Here is a 17,680-nt window from a genome sequence, read left to right on the forward strand (position 1 = left end):
GATAATAGAGCTTACGGTTCCTTGGGAAACCAACATCCCCAGCAAGGTCAATAAATATTACGAGCTCACTAATGAATTCACAACAAATAGATCCATCGTGGATTTGTACATGGTAGAAGTGAGAGCGAGAGGTATAACGCCAAAATCTCTCTACAACCTACTAAAAGACTTAGGCCTGTCCAGAACTAATATCTAAGTGGAGGTGAGCGTTTAACGCGAGTTAGATAGGGGCCCCTTAAACCTACATCTGTGTCGCAAGTCCGAGGCACTGTTGAATCTCCTCCCCCTGCAACGAGATGGACCCGACACCCGCACGGTGAATCCATTGAAAGCTAAGAGGTTCCGTCTCGTCTTAATCAGTCAAAGATTCATTATATATCCCTATAATTATTTCAATAACAAATGTTAATCAAATTTTCCTGCCTTGTCCAATTTAACAGTAATAATGAAATTTCTCTTTATATTTAACAATCAAAACTTATTTATTGTATAAAACATAATAGATAAACCCATTTAATTCACCGCAAAACTCAGCAAATACATACATATATTTTAGAAATAGCCCAGATATCTAATAAAGCAACAATAATGGCGGATCCGGTTTTTCTATTGTTATTATCATACCCTTTTTGGTATTATATTTAGAAATATGGACCTATTCCAAAAACATATGTATTTCAAAATTTTTTTTTTCAAATAAATAATTTGCTTTTATATAGATATGTTGTGATAATATTTAATTGTATTTACATAATAATGAATTTGAATTATTTTGTGATTATTCACAGGTTGTGTCACAACTTCTTTAAAATTAAATAACAATAATAAAACGCCTTATATATCATATTAATTAAAATTACCGAAAAATTTGTATTAATTACGTTTTAAATGTAATTAATTATCATAAGTTTAAATTTTTTCTACAAAGTCTATTTTCATTGCCTAGTGGAATTTCACTTTTCTATACTATTCCTATATATACTATATTATACCTAACAAAGGACATATTTCCGCTGTGAACTAATTTCGAACGAACATATTATACGAACAGTCGATCTGAATCCCTTAAGCCACTTCGAATCGGTTCCTTTAGTAGATGTCGGTACAATAGCAATTTACCGAATAACTGACTGAGCAGCCATTTCAGTTATTTTTATATGCGGACTCTTCAATTCTCGTTTACAAAATCTACACGTGAATTTATCGAATGAATTGAAAGTTAATTGATTGCAGATAATTACTCGAATATCAAATTTGCTGGCAAAAAAAAATCTTAACGAAAGGTATTTAGTGTACGTAGTATAACGAGATTGTGTTCTTTTTATATATATATAAATATATATTTCTCAAATTCTGTATGTTAAAAATTTACAAGAAATAATATTTCGTTGTTTTCATTTGTATATTCCGATTCGAAGTAATTACATAATAATATAATTCCTTATTTAGTTGACATGTTGAAAGTAAAAAAAAATGTGTGACTAAAACGTAGTTAATATTTGTTATCTTGTTTCTTAATAAGGTTCAAACAATATAAAAATACTGTTTCACAAATATTCTATTTCATTAAAGATAATAGATTATTCTTAATCCTTCCATAACTCACGTGGGGTTTAGACAAAAATGAAATTAATAGCATTTATTTCCAACTTCCCTCTATTACATCGATCATCGATTATGACTCATTGGAAAAGCCTTATACCATAATTTTAGAGTCTATACATACATATATACTATTATCCTATAATATGTAGTTAATCCTAACGGAATTACTTATTCGCATAATGGAAATGGAAATACGTTCCCATGCACCTTTCTTAGTAGCAGAAACCCCTATAACTATTAAATTCTTGCAGAAATTCATAACTTACATAGAGCCGTCACGTTTTCACATCTGACGCACTTCGAAGAACTTAATTGTTTTTCCGTGAACGTGACTCTGTTTCTGTTCAAAATACTTTCCATAATTTTTGTTTTTTTTTTTTGTAATAGTACATGTTTTGTAATATTTATACATTTCACTGAGAAATAACTTTTTATTGCTTAAATATTGTAACTTAAATATCGTATTCTGTTTTTTTGTCACTCGTACTTCTGTATTCCATTCATTTAGGCAGTAAAAAATCATACATTATTTTTTAATTGTAATTAAAAAATGACACATACCATACAATAGGACTTTAATATAAAATAAAATTGTTAATTTTTTTTTTTTATTAAATCATACTCAAAATTAATGAGATTCTTCAAACATTCGATTTTTCTTTTATGTTTTCATTTGAAATTAAAAACAAATGGTCTCCTTACTTTTAATTATGAAAGGTTTAACTAATGTGTTAATTCAAGCGTGACTACTTAATTTATTTGTATAATTGAGATATGATTATTAATTTAAAATAATTACAATATTTACAAGAATTAATATTGAAAGATTGATATATACAAGTTAATATAAAAATTCTACTCAAGTGGCAAATTAAATTACTTCAATAATAGAATGGATTGCGAGCTTAAAAGTTACGCCAATTAACCAATCCTTATTAAGATTTCCGATGAATGATTTCCATTTCCATCATTAAGTTAAGTGAACTGTTCAAGGTACTTACGAGTATAGTTAGTGTAATTAATTGTTCTTAAAAAAATACCTTTTCTTTTTAACAATCATATTAAGTACAGAACATATCATGTTCTTTCTGTACGTACGGCAAAAATAGGTATAATATTTTATAATCCTAAATGTTCGAGATTAATATAGAACAGTTGGTATTTGATGATTTTTGAATAAAGTTTAAATTTAACGGACATTTATTAATTACTTCTAATAACAGCGTTAAATTTTAATATCTCGTAAAAATGTTACACCATAAAAGATACGTATTACATATCGTGAAAAAGACGTGTTAACTATAAAAATCATGAAAAATATTTTGAAGTTTAAGTTATAAAACCGGGCCTACCGAAACCGAGCATTAATATTTAATTACTTATTAATATACAAGGGAGCTCATAAAAAACAGAATATGAGAAGGTATAAAAGGAATTAGGTTATCAATACTCTATACGATATTAATATCTCGTCCCAGAATGTTTCCAGTTAAATCTTCATCTCCGTCTACCAGCAAATGAAAGGAAAATATTAATAGCGTTCCATTCCTTCCGCTGTAATAGAAATATAGGTATGCAATAGCGCCATTGTATGGCTGGTGTGGTAAATTATCTCGATCTACAAAACCGTTTTACTGGCATCCTAGACGGTTGATGTCACTGGCAGTATGCCTTACACACCGGTGGCGGTTTGTTTTGTGTAATAAAATTAATTTTACAAACCCCATCACAGGCACCTATAGATTGTGTTAGATATTTGTAGAGCTTAATGTAAAGCATATTCGATGCATATAGCACAAAATATTTTTATACTGTCGTTTGTTAAATATCATTTGTTATATATATTTACAAAGTTACTTATTGTAACGCTTGCCTGTGTCATTTATAAATTATATAATACATTTTCAATAAAAACCCTGAAATATATTTGATACAAATTTTTTCCAACAATTCTTATTACTTTTAAAGTTATAAGAGTTTCATAGCTAAGTACAGTAAAAGTTAAACAAACTGTCTCGGACTTTTCAAGATCAATCTGTTTAAGGTAAAAAATGTATGACACCACGTAGATTAGAAAATTATGGAAAATATCATAGTATAAAATATCAGTAAAAATATCAGTAACCGCTTCAGAATACAATAGGTTATTTAATTAATATCAAACTGACGAAAATGCGAATTCTATGAAGACAGCTTCAAATGCTTAAAATGTTAATTAACTACATTTAATTTTTTTAATTTCATTTACGGACCGTTTTTCTCATATTACATTACACGAAGTAATGTAAGTTTTGTTAGTCATACCTAATAATTCGTTAGCGGATATTAATCATTCAAGAATAGTTTATTTACTGGCAATCGGATTGTAAACAAATCAGATCTAGTATAACCTAATATTTATTGCTACATGAATTATCATATAAATTTATCTCAACGTCTTTCAAATATTGAATATATATATATATTATAAATAACACTTGCAGCAAACGTGATCACGGGCAGACAAGATGAAAGTAAAGTGCAAAGGCATGGAAAGGTCACGATAACTGTTTTATTACAAAATATTAGAAACCATTAATATACATATATTATTTTGTATTATCAAAAATACACATGAATAAGACGGGGAAATCTGTTGAAATGTAACAAAGACAAATGAGTGACTGCGAGAGAGTACTAGAAAGAGGTCGAGTACTTCGCAATGAGGCTTGCATGACTGCCTCACAACATTAATATATTATAATGCGATACCAAACATAGGTACATGGTCGGCTGTATTTGTTGATTTAAAATTAATTTTAATGAAGTTTACACTCAACGGCGCACAACTTATTATCGTATCGTAGATTTTAAAGTCTATCCAAAATAGTTTTAGTTTTGTGCAGGTTAAAATATACCATATCAGTTTATTTTTATCAGAAAGAGATGATTAACGAAAAATAGAATACGTTTCACAGTTTAACAACTTTCATTTCAAAGTTTTGATTGAGTTTTTTGTAGTAAACTATACGCATGAATCTGGTACTTACCTATTATATCTAGCTACATTTGTTTGGTTGCAAAAAAATATATGCAACAATAATAGTTCTGCATTCAAATGTTGATGTGACAACCACTAACGAGAATTGGACACGGATCTGTCATTTGTGTTTATTCTCTGTTTCCACAATTAAACAACAACAGCACAGGAACCTGAAGCATCAAACAAAACATACATTTTTAAAACAGCTTTTAATATACATTTTATGAATAAACATAAATATATATTAAATACGAAATAATAATAAACCGGAATTACATCAAGGAGCTGTAGCTGATATGATATAATCAAATATTCCATTCACTCAAAATCTCTTTACATGAAATATAGCCCTGCTGAAATTGGGTTTCAATTACCGGACTATAGATAATATAAAAAAGGTCTTATATGTATAAAGTATTCATCGAAACATGTTGTGAAACAATGGAAAATTTTTCAACTTCCAAACATAGTCTCATCAGATTAATTTCAGTTATTAACGAAAATTTTCAGCTTAAAATGTGTGAACTGACACCGGGTCTAGCGGGGATGTTTTTTAAAGACCTGCCCCTGTTTCATATTACAAAAAAACCAGTTAGGTATATGTTAATTAATATATTTATTAAGATTAAATGATAAAATCCTAAAATCAACACGACGGCTCAAGTCCTGGTGGATTATTATTACATTTATCGGTAGACACGTTAAAGTTAACTGTTTCAGTTTTTGAATTTATTTTAAGAATAATAATTTTTCTATCACTTTAAACAGCTACCAATAAATTAGTGTCTAAAATATTCATTAATTCAAATGAAATAATGTTTGTACTTTCAAGGTATATAAGTTTCAATGTATTCATATAAAGTATATCAAAAAATTATTAAATTAAAAAGCGTATACTATACGTTGTCAGTTACATGATTGAATAAAAAAGAATTCACGAAATATATATAAAATAAATTATTTTATTATTTCATATTAAAAAATAAATAAGATTTTTTAACAGTAAAAAGTATATTTGTAATGTTGCCGTTAAAAAAAGCAATAGTGGTTTATGTTTAAATTAAAAAAAATAGATTTTACAAATATAAAAATTGTTATTTCATAATTTTTAACTTAAATTCATAGAACATTTTATGAATTAATTAACATTTATAACAAATTAGTTTTCATACACTTCTGTAATCGTTTAGATACAATACATATATAACATATGTATATCGTGTGGAAATATAAAAACGATAAAATCTTTCTTCTGAAATTAACAACCTAATTTCCAGACAATTTTAATAAATTGAAATAAATTTTACAAATGTATTTTCAGTTCCTTTCATTTAGTTAAACTCAATTATGGTATTATTGATTTTAAAGAAAAACTCAGTGCAATACATGTTGACATTATATAATACATCTTATATCTATTTACATGTACATTTACATTTACATTTACATGTATTTGTTGCAAAACCCGACCCAGACATAATTTTATATCTCTAGGGAAAAGACTTAGTCCCATTATCAATATAATGGAGGGATATGATTGAGAGATTGGTTGGATGGATGGTTTTATTAATGTACATCGCAATATAAATAATGAAGTTGTATTATTAAAATGAGCACTTTCTATTAAAATTCAACTTGAAAAGTATTTAAACAAATAGAGACATAAGAATTTAGGCTAAGGTATAAGTAATAAGGGTGTAAAGAGGACAATCCAAGATTATTGAAACTTTCTTGTGTATACGCCTAAACCATATCAACAGATTGTTTTGTAATCCCAAAAAAAAATATTACAATAAGAACTTAAAGTTTTTATATTAAGAAACCTCTTTTGTATTATTTAAGCCTTAGAAATCGTTTTATATTAAATACTTTTAAAGTATGATAGAAAATAAAAAAGAAAATTATAAAAAAATAATCACATAGGATTATTTTTATACATGTATTTTCTGTGTCCCTTAATACAGAGGAATCCCCTCATTATTTTTGGCCTAAGCTGAGGCTTTCGTTAAACAAGAAAGTGGTTTTTTTTTTACACTTGACACGCATAATGCATATCTATAAAGGATCCAAAAATTCTAGGGTCATTCAAATGTGACTTTCATTTTCCATTACACAGTTTTCCTTTTCATGTTTTTAAGTGATATTTCTAACAAAATATTTCGAAATTCTTTATGATTGTAATTGCTCTGAATTTGTTAATATTGATAAATATTTAAATTCAAAAGGAGGATTTTTTATCCTAAGTGAACAACACTATCTGTTGAAATGTAAAAATATACAAAAAAATAATAATAGAGATGTTGATGAAAAATTAATTACGGAATAATAAGTTTTAGGATGTTTTCTCTAATAGTTTAAGAAATATATATCTACTTATATATTGAAAAAGTTTTAACAAAATGTAGAAAGTAAAAAATATTAAAAAAAAATGTTATAAAAAACATATACTACAATTTTTTTACTCTATTGTCTTATTAACATTTTTAGTAACACTGCAACATAATAACGAGAAAAAAAAAAACAAAGACCATTATTTAATTATCAGTCTCAATTTTCTTTACTTTTTAATACATATTACTTTAAGTTCTTGAAAATTTATAAAAAAATTGAGAACATGATAATTAAAAAAAACTTCACATCAATTCCATATCCAGCAAAAATATTAATTATTATAGGTTCAATTTTCTTTTTCACTTTAAAAGAATGTTTCAATCATAAATAAAGCATTATTTTAGAATTTTCTGGCTGGTATATATAAGAATAGGGTAAAAAGTTGGTAAACCCAGTTTAATGTGTAATATAAAAGTAATTTTTCCACATACATACATTCTTTCAAGATATTATAACTATTACATTTGTAATGGCTGAAAGTAAAAACTAATTTAACTTCAAAGAAGCATGCAAAAATAATAAATAGTTAATGTGAAAGATAGAGACGAAACCTCTTAGCATTCAATGGATTCACCGTGCGGGTGCCGGGTCCATCGCGTTGGGCTTTGCTTTGAAAATCTATACTACATAAATGTTTTTAAGTAAATGGCAACACATAAATAATAAACAAGATATTTGATTTTAATTACGGAATGGATTATCTTATAAAATAGGATACTTACTAGATTTATCTAAGGATTACATTGAAACCTCTTCAGTTCAATGTAGAAAAGTAAAAAAAATGGACACTCAATTTCAATTTACTTTGAAACCTAAGAATCTTAAATTTTGGATTCGATTAATTTTCATCTCAGTTATAAATTCTACAATAAAAGAAGTTCTACAGTTAAGTACAATCGGAACTTTAAAAGGTCAGGAAATGATAAGTATAGGCAATGATAATAGTAATAGTTTGAGCCAGAACATAATAAGTGACACAGATAGAGCATGGTCATGTGATGCTGAGTTGATGCTGCGTCCAACAGATGAGAAGTATACAGAGCGAGAAATACTAATTATTATTTATTTACAGAGGCCCTGACGTCATTTCCGAATAATCAATCTTAGAATTCTAACAAAAGTTATAATCATTTTTAAAACTATTTATATATTTATTATCCAAACAAAACAGCCTAAATTCACATGATATTTTTATGCGACTATAATTTGCTAAAAATAAAATGTTCAGAAATATAAAAAAATCTCTAACACCGGTTGAAAAAGAAATAAAAATAAATAACAAGGCTACAGAAATACCTAACAAGAATAAAATAAAAAGGATAATATTTTTGGTTTGACAAACTTTTGTATATCTACAGATTACATAAATTGAATATCTTGACTAAAATATCAAAACTTACAAAATTTAAGGTAAAATGTTGAGTAAATTTCAACGTGAAGTTGCGTCCTTAGCATTGTGACTCTCGACCCGCTTATCTCCCCTCTAGTTATCGGGATACCTCTTATACCGAGGTTCTTGAACTTATAAACTATGAAATGCAAAATTTCTTCATTGAGACTTAACATCAATTGTACGTATTGAAATTATAAAGAAAATAAGTACCAAATTCTAAGAATATTTTATACATAATTGAAAAAGTGCCATTATTATCTAAAATATGCGTATTTAGAGAACATAAGTATGCCAAACAAAATTTGGGCAAACACACAAAATTTTTTGCGGATTTTAAACGAACAAAGTAGAAATGTCTTCTATGGCAGAGTAGCTTCTGGATGCTATTAACGTACTGATAACAATGCCAGAAAAGAAACATTAAAGGTATTTAAGAGTTTAGATAACAGAGCTAATTAAACCAACCTCAACAAACATCTCGGCTGCCCGTGATCACGGTTCCTGCAAAGTAACCGAAACATCGGGAGTATGTAGTTTCAAGAATAATTAAATACGTGTAGAGATCCAAAAAATATTAGTTTCATTTTAATGAATATTCGCGACTGTCTTAGATCTCATTATGTAAACCAACCTTTTATACACATTTTTAGCACTATTGTCACACCCATTTTTATTGTAAAAATATTTATACATAATTGGCATGAGTTTTTTATTATTATTTACTTTTTCTTTCTTCTTTTAAGGGTGGAAGACGAATCAAAAGGCCTTGGAGCAAACATAAACTTAATGAAGATTTTCCTACCTCCAATTTATAGCTCAAATTTTCCCCCAAAAAACATTCCTTAGTCCTTCCATATTATAAAAAGTCAAAATCATCGCTAAGAAACATTCCATGGTCATTATTATTGTGAACGCTAACTCAGTGTGATCATCAAACATACGTCGTAACTAGAAAATTTAAAGATATTAAGAAAAAGAAGGGAGATAGTAAGAAAGACGCGCGTGAACCTCTTCGGAGGGCGCGGGGGGCCGGCGCGATGCGGTCTCGCCAGGGATGTACGTAATATATCCAGCGGACGAAGTAGTTTCCCTGACATACAGCTCGCATTCGCTGCCCCGGCCGCGGCAGCGACCGACCCTTGACATTATTATAGGGCCGCCGCCGCCCACGCCGATCAACGCGAATCCCCCGCCCTCACCCCCCGCCCCGCCCCGCGTCGTCTCGATCCCCAAAACGGCGCCCCCGGAGCTTGCGGAGCGCGCGCCGGCCTCGCCGACGCCGTCGCTTGAGCGGCCGGCTAAGCTGCGCGAGCGCACTAAAGCCAAGCTCCTAAAAAAACTCGGCCGCCATGAAGACAACGAGTTGGGAAAAATTATAAGAACTCCAGCCTTAGAAGAGTTTGAATTGCCGGCACCGCTTCCTACACCAGCATTTTCAAGAAAAAATATATTTGATAGAGATTTCGATGCTCTTTTTGAGGTTGCAAGCACTCCTGAATTTTGTGCTAATATTCGCGTCACCACTCCAGAACCGGACCGTCGCTCTGATGTCTCGGCGGCGCATTTCCCATCACCTGCTACTTCCTCCCTTAGTCTTTTACCACCCCGTCCTCAGTCAGAGCCAGCAGCTACTCCCTCCCCAACACACTCCACTCGCAACTCCTCGCAATCGACGCCTCCAACTCAACGATCATCTTTTGAAGGTTTTTGAAAAAGTTTGGGTTGCAGTGCCTATTCATGAACTAACTTGTTAATACTTGACGATCTACGTTCATCGTGCATGGTGATTGCATATATTTAACGCTGTGATTGTTTTGGCCACTACTAAATTGTTTATTTTTTACTATATTTGAGTTTTATTTTTACTGATACTTTAAATATGAAAATAATTCAAAAATCCCTAATAATTGGTCATGTTTTTTTAACAGGAACAAATTCGAAACCGAAGAAAGTTAGTTTCTTCAGAAAGTTAAGTAGAGCAAAGGAACCTTCTCCTGCTAAGCCCGTCATCATGCAGCAGCCATCTATAGAGATGGCTCTTCGAGAGCTGACACATCCAGCTCACAATGAACAACTAAAAAACCAACAGCAAGTGACATTCAAATTGGTAAAAACAGGTAAGATTTTAAACCTTATAAAAAGTAATGGCTCTAGAGTTGTTTTAAATTAAAAATCTTAGATATTATAATAAAACAAAGCTTCTAATATTTGAATGAAACTAAGTCAGAGATCGAGACATAATAGTAATATGAGACTGCACTGGCGGAAATCCAATAAACTATGTACGTGAATTGGTTACAGTATCGCTCATTATTTTAATTGTAGACACAAAAATGAAAAAGGAAGTAAAATAAACCGTAATACAAAGGCATATGTGAAAATATCTATGACCATTGTTTTTGAATTAATGAATGATATAAATAATAAAGCCTATAAAGAGATACGTTTTATTTTTTGTTGACTTTGTTATAAATCCTGGGAATAAAATTACTAAATTAAAATTAAATCCAGTGATTTATTCTTTTTCATACTGTTTATTTGAATAACTCCAACAAAAAAAAAAAAACAATCAAATATTCATAGAATTCTAAAAGAACCAAATTTCACTTGGACAGAATTATTAGTGGTAAGATTTAAAAGTCTATCCATGGTCCAGCATTCTGGTGACAAGGGTAGCTGTCAATAAGAAAATATTTTCATTGACTTTATTTTTGACACTTCGTATGTTAATGATTTTGATAAATAAACATTCTACTTACAGTTACACCCCAAATTATATTTGTCAAATAAGAAATGCATAATACATTAACCAGGCATAGATGTTATACATATAGTGTAATTTAATTGTTACCTCCCAAGTGAATATTCGTCAAACAATCTATGTAATTGTGATTGATATCGCTTAATCTAGTTTTGGTGAATTAACTGACAATCATCAATTATTTTAACTGCTATAACTACTTAGAAAGTCTTATATAGCTCTAACAAAGTTTCAACAGTGAATTGAACGTAAGTATTAACTATTTAAAATATTTGTTTACGTCATATAGATGCAAACGATATTTTATTTACTTTCTCTCCATAAGACCTGATATTTATTAAAACGTTAAAAAAATATTTTATTGATCATTCAATGATAAACTGAATGTGAAAACCACAGCTTTTATTTATTTTATAAGCCCGTACTGTGGTAGTTCTGAGTTTGAATCCACCAAAGCATTTTTGTACCACCTCGCAATATGCCAGCTTAATTGAGATTTTATTACCGCCGGTCCTTTGTGAACCAGTCTGTGGATTACCTATTCAATTTCCCACTATAAATTTATTGCATAGCGAAAAAATTATTTTAATGTTCAGCATACTTCATACCAAGGCTGGTTAAATTTCCAGTACTGTAGAAGGAAAACGGAATACTAATTCAGCTTTCATTATACGGAATGATATCACAGTCCAAATCTGATCACAGACCCGGATGCTGTCCACTGCAATAGGTCCACTAAACGAGATTGCATTATCGAGAAAGCGTAATATCCTTGATTCATGCACTAAATAGAAGCGGGCTTTGATATGTCCTACAAAATGTAAATTGATATTATTCACGTCATAAAAGATTTAACCTTGTCTAAGTTGGTATAATGTTAGTTGAAGCTATCTTATAATTCTATTTTAAATTTCAAATGTGGCCTCTTAAATGAAGCATCATTGTCATCGTTGCTTTTGTAAGCATTGTTTTAAATGATTCAGAATTATTATTTAAGCCAGTCAAACAATTGCAATATTTGTAAATGTTTTATTCGAAATATTAATAATCATATTTTTTTAACTAGTGATTATTTTTACTTCATCATCATCATCATCATGATTATTTTTACTTACCATTCGATAAAAACTTTAGGTTTCGGTTTTCCATTTTAAAAAATTGTCTGTTATGAGAACATCATGAATTTTTTTTTTTTTAGTTAAGAACTTAAAATACGCAAGTTTTATGTAAACTCGCCATTTTGAATATTTAGTATAAGGGTTGTTGTTCTCTATGTCCTAAATTAAAATAGGAAAATGATTTGTAATGTGGGCGCTTAAATATTTATAGCTTATAAATTATTTATCTCAATATTATCATACTTGTTTCGGCTTTCCAGAATTAACGAGAAATAAACCCTTGGCGGTATTTAAATATTTTAATGTTTAAATTGTTCAGTGATTCGTAAGTTTATTACAGTTATTGTATAAAGCTAATAATTGATTTATTACACAGGTCACTGTTGACCCAATTTTGAAGTCGAACCTGTATTCGATGAACTCTCAGTCTGACACCAAAAGAAAGACTAAAAATCATCAACTTTGAAGCGTCTGGAATTTCCATTTCATGCATAACTCTTGATAATTATATCCTTCATTTGAAAAAACAAAATAACGTAAATAAAATTTAGGGAATTTCTTCTATATTATAGTTATTTGCTAAAAGGGTTTTATTTGTTATAGCTACATATAAATGTTTGACCCAGATTCTCTTACAGATTTTGATGGTCTTAATTTAATTACATGTTACACTGAGCGCTTTGTGATTCATATAAATTTGGAATTTGGATCTAGTTATTCATACTAAGTTTAATGTAGAATAATCTTATAAGCACTTTTGGAAGAGTTGTTATTAAGTATTTTTTAGTTCGTTATTTCTCAGTATAAATCAAATAAAAGTCGAAAGAAATGAAATTACAACGAATAACAAAATAAAATATTCTATGTTTTTCATTTGTAAAATATGCGTTCGTATTCATTTCAATAATTGATATGAAACTACAGTTAGTTTTATAAAAAATGAACATTTTAATGAGAGAATTGTTTTACTGAAAAAAAGGTTTTGTTTTTTTCGGCCTATATCCCAGGAAATTAATTCCAAATGAAAAATATATACAAAATAAGAATTAAATATAGATAAAACAAAGCAAACGTTCAGAGAGGCACGTTGTTGTATCCATTACCATTACTGAGATATTTTAGAAATTAAGACTCACTTATTGTACATTCCACTCTTTTATTAAGTTGATCTTTTCGCATGTTTTTTCGTCTTTATGCCAAACAAATATTTATAGAAAAGATTCTGACAATTTAATATTAAAAGTATCTCATTAAATTTACTCTGATTGTAGTAATATAAAGCAGAAAAAGAATAATAATCTGTGAACTTTCGTTTCGTCCTAATATAAGCTTCTGTACGAGCTACGCTAGACATAATTACGAAATCATGTAAATACACGCATCATCGTTTTTCTTTCATTGCAAAATAACGAAATCATGTAAATACAGGCATCATCGTTTCTGTTCTATTGTAAAATCTCAATAAATTATAATTTAGTTCAGTTCGCATTCGGTCACCAAGTATACCGGGCGTTCTCATCAATCAATCAATCATATATTATATCAAATTAATCAATCTACAAAGCAGTATCAATTTATATCATTTTATTAAGTGGACGAGCTAGCAAGTGCCCGTACATTTAAATGGTCCTTCGAGCCGGAGTTATTTTGCAATGAAACAAAAACGATGATGCCTGTATTTACATGAGTTCGTAATTATGTCGAGAGTAGCTCGTACAGCTTCCAATAAAAGCTTCTTTTGGCATAATCTGATGAAACATGTAAATTGTCTATTAATTGTAAATGAAGCCTAAACTCTATGATCCTAGCACAATACTCAATATCTTTTAAAAGTCCTTAAACTTCCGATCCACCTGTTAAGAAAACAATACACATCTTTAGAATTACCACATCAGGTAAAAGTTTCACGAGTTTTTGGAGTTCCACTTCTGTTGTAATGAAGGTAAAAATATGTTTACGTGTACTTTTAATTTTGTTTTCTTCTTAGAACATTTTACATTAAATGTTAATATGTTCTTCAATTATAAATGTGTATAAAAAATCAAGAAACATTTCTAACATAAATAATCTTGTAAAATGAGAAAAAGAATAAAACAAAGACAGAAACCCTTTGAAATCTAATTTTCATTGATGAAACACAATATTGTTATTCAAAGATTTCAATTGGACAATTAGACTCGTTTGTTGACTTGAATCATGAATAAATCCATCTGTATCTTGACAAAGATTTTAGAGTAAAACTCAAACTTTATAAGTGGAGTCACATTTTACGTTATATATTTGTTTAATGTACACATTAACGAGGTAAATACAATAACTATTGTAAATAAATGTGTCACAAGTAACAAATTCTAATAAGATGAACCAATAAACTTAAAGTAATAAAATAAATACAAATAATTTTCTAATGAAATTCAACTGAAGCAAACGTTGACATTCATTCAGTCGAAGAACGTTAAGCATTCGTGTGTACTAAATTGACATTGCGAGATGACGCAAAACGATATTCGAAATTAATGTAATCAAATACAACTTTGATACAAAGACATTTTAATTTGTGTACATTCCGTTTTTTTTATATTTACCTTGAGACTCTTAATAATTGACGTTTTATTTATAATGTTTTTATTACCAATTGATCAAAATTTAAATAAATGATGCATGTATAGAATATTTAGGAAGATATTGTATATTTAAGAAACAGTTTTTGAATATATGTCTCAGTAAGAGACAAAAAACTTTTTGAATTTTTTTTGATACGACATTCAAATACAATGAAGGAACAAATACATTTTCGTACAGAAAAGTAAGTTACATAGGGTGTGGTTCACTCCGCCAGAAGTTCCAGGAAAATTACAATATTTTCTAATTATTATTATGAGAATTACATAATTGACACTTATAACCTACATAATGAGATCTAACATTTTCGCGAGTAAACAATGAAATGAAACTTAAAATTTTTAAATAACAAGACCAGCTGACTGACATTCAGGTCTCGTATGCCCGTAATCAGGGTTGCTGTAAAGTAACCGAAACTCTTAGCATTCAAGAGATTCACCGTGCGGGTGCCGGGTCCATCGCGATGCAGGGAGAGAAGCTTCAATATATAGTATAAAGTACGCGTAGCAATCCGAAAAATATTAGTTTTATTTGTAACCTACACCTAAGACTACACGATTGCCCCGACGTCAGGATAACAATACCATTCCATTTATCGTGTGGCATTAGGAATCTTCTGGTTCACATGTCGAAACGTGCGTTCCACGGAGTCAGCAAAGACACTCATTATATTATATAATATTCATACAACGTTATTCCACCGGCGATGTTCGTTTAATATTCAATATGTTTGTTTATCAATAAATAAAATATACAATTTATGAACTATGGGGATGCAAAATATCAAGTCTTTATACCGCCAAGTAGGGATAAGTTTAGGTTGCATTGAAGACATAAATAAATAAAGATTGAAATATAAGTTTTTATTCCTTACAAAAATACATTTGTTTTCTCAAATATTCTAACTATATAATAAGAAGAAGATAACAGTATTTAAAGCCAAATAAAATTAAACATTATAATAATAAGAACTACATAAAACTAGAACTGTGTATTTATTCTAAAATTGTTTTGATTTTAACACTGTTTTGTTTACAATAAATACACATAAAACACCAAATGCATCTTTAAAAGAGGTCTAATCTATCAGCGGCTCAAAATGAGGATTCCAGTGGGAAATGTAGGGAAAAGTCCCTAAAATATTATTTTGAAGAATAATACTGACAGTTCAATAGACATTAATCTTAATATATACATATATTTGTCAAAAGATAAAAACCTTGAAATTTAACTAGAGTAGACCAGTGGACTATATAGTGGTGGTCGTGGTGGCCTGGAGGTTAAAGGGCCGCCTCTCACACGTGAGGGCGCAGGTTCGAAACTTGGCAAATACCAATGTGATCTTTTCCGAGTCATATGTACTTTCTAAGAGTTTTTAGACGCCACCGACGGATGGTGTAGGGAAACATCGTAAGGAAACCTGGTCTTATAATTTCAATTTATAAGATTCAAATCGCCAACCCGTCTTAAGCAAGTGTGGTGATTAATGCTCTAACCTTCTCCATGTGAGAAGAGGCCTTTGCTCAACAGTGAACTCCGATGGGCTGATGATGATGATGATGATGATGATAATGACGAAACCAGTAATAACATGGAATTCAACAAAACATACAGCAATACCAACTGAGACTGTATACATGAAAACACCAGTCCTCTGGAATTAAAAGAAGAAAAATTAATAAGATAAAACTAAAACACAACATGAACAAAGTTTACCATAAATCATAAGTGAAAGGTAAATAAGTTGAAAGATGAGAAGGCAGTGTTTACATGATAAGTGCCGTAGGTAGTATTCATCAGCACTTGTAAATATAAACTTGTAAACTTGTAAACCAACTTGTAAATATAAACCTGTAAATAAATAGTATTCATCAGCACTTGTAAATTGTAAAATACGTAATTCATACAATTCAATTTAAAAAAAATTATACTTTAAACTGGGAACTACTTGACTTGAAGTTCATTTGGGAAATTACATAACTAATCACATCACTTCATAACCTACACCTGGGTCGCAAGTCCCAAGCACTGTTGAAGCTCCTCTCCCTGCCACGCGATGGACCCGGCACCCGCACGGTGAATCCATTAAATGCAAAGAGGTTTCCTCTGTTAACTTATAAGCAATTAAAAATTGAGAACAATTTATTTTTGCAGTTATTAAAAATTTTAAATTGTTTGTGATGGTATATATATTAAAACACTCATGTCTTTTAGTTGATTGGTTTTAACGTTGAATGAAACTTGTTAAAACGCTCTCCACTACCCAAAAAATTCAGATTGTTTTTTGACCGCAGTGACAGGTCAATTACGGACATGAATTAATCGTATGTTTTTAAATCTATGATTTTTAGCTTTTCCTTTCTTTTACATTTAAATTTAATATAAATGCCTACCATCATTTTTAACTATATCTTCTGTCGATTAAGAATACCCCGTTATATTTAGTTGTTGGCGTACATTTTGACAATAATGGACTGCCTTGGTTTTATTTTAGTTTTTCTTTATGAACAATTAATGTCAGTATAAACACATCTGGCCTGTAATAGCTAAGCTTCCAAGATGTATGAGACCCTAAAGCCAAACAAACGACCAGTGTACATCAGATTACCGCGGCCAGATAAAGACTGTTATAAAAGGACCTTAATAATTTATTTGAAAATTATTATTCAAAGAGCTTATTGGTAATAGCCATAAAAATTTATATGATTATTTATATATACACAATAAGATCTCATAAAATGAATTACCATGTACCTATTGTATATATA

The 17,680-nt window shown here is 29.7% G+C and overlaps 1 protein-coding gene across 1 annotated transcript in view; it reads left to right on the plus strand.

Annotated features, from left to right (window-relative positions):
• The window catches only part of LOC116765886 (uncharacterized), a 129,273-nt gene that overhangs the window by 24,360 nt on the left and 87,233 nt on the right, over nucleotides 1–17,680 (plus strand). The window contains exons 2-3 of the mRNA XM_061522067.1: nucleotides 9,155–10,114; nucleotides 10,340–10,528. Of these exons, the coding sequence (XP_061378051.1) occupies nucleotides 9,466–10,114; nucleotides 10,340–10,528 (838 nt within the window). The 5' untranslated portion in view covers nucleotides 9,155–9,465. The remainder of the gene's footprint in view (nucleotides 1–9,154; nucleotides 10,115–10,339; nucleotides 10,529–17,680) is intronic.

This window comes from Danaus plexippus, chromosome 11 (genome assembly GCF_018135715.1).
Source record: "Danaus plexippus chromosome 11, MEX_DaPlex, whole genome shotgun sequence".
In the NCBI taxonomy this organism is placed as follows: Eukaryota; Metazoa; Arthropoda; class Insecta; order Lepidoptera; family Nymphalidae; genus Danaus; species Danaus plexippus.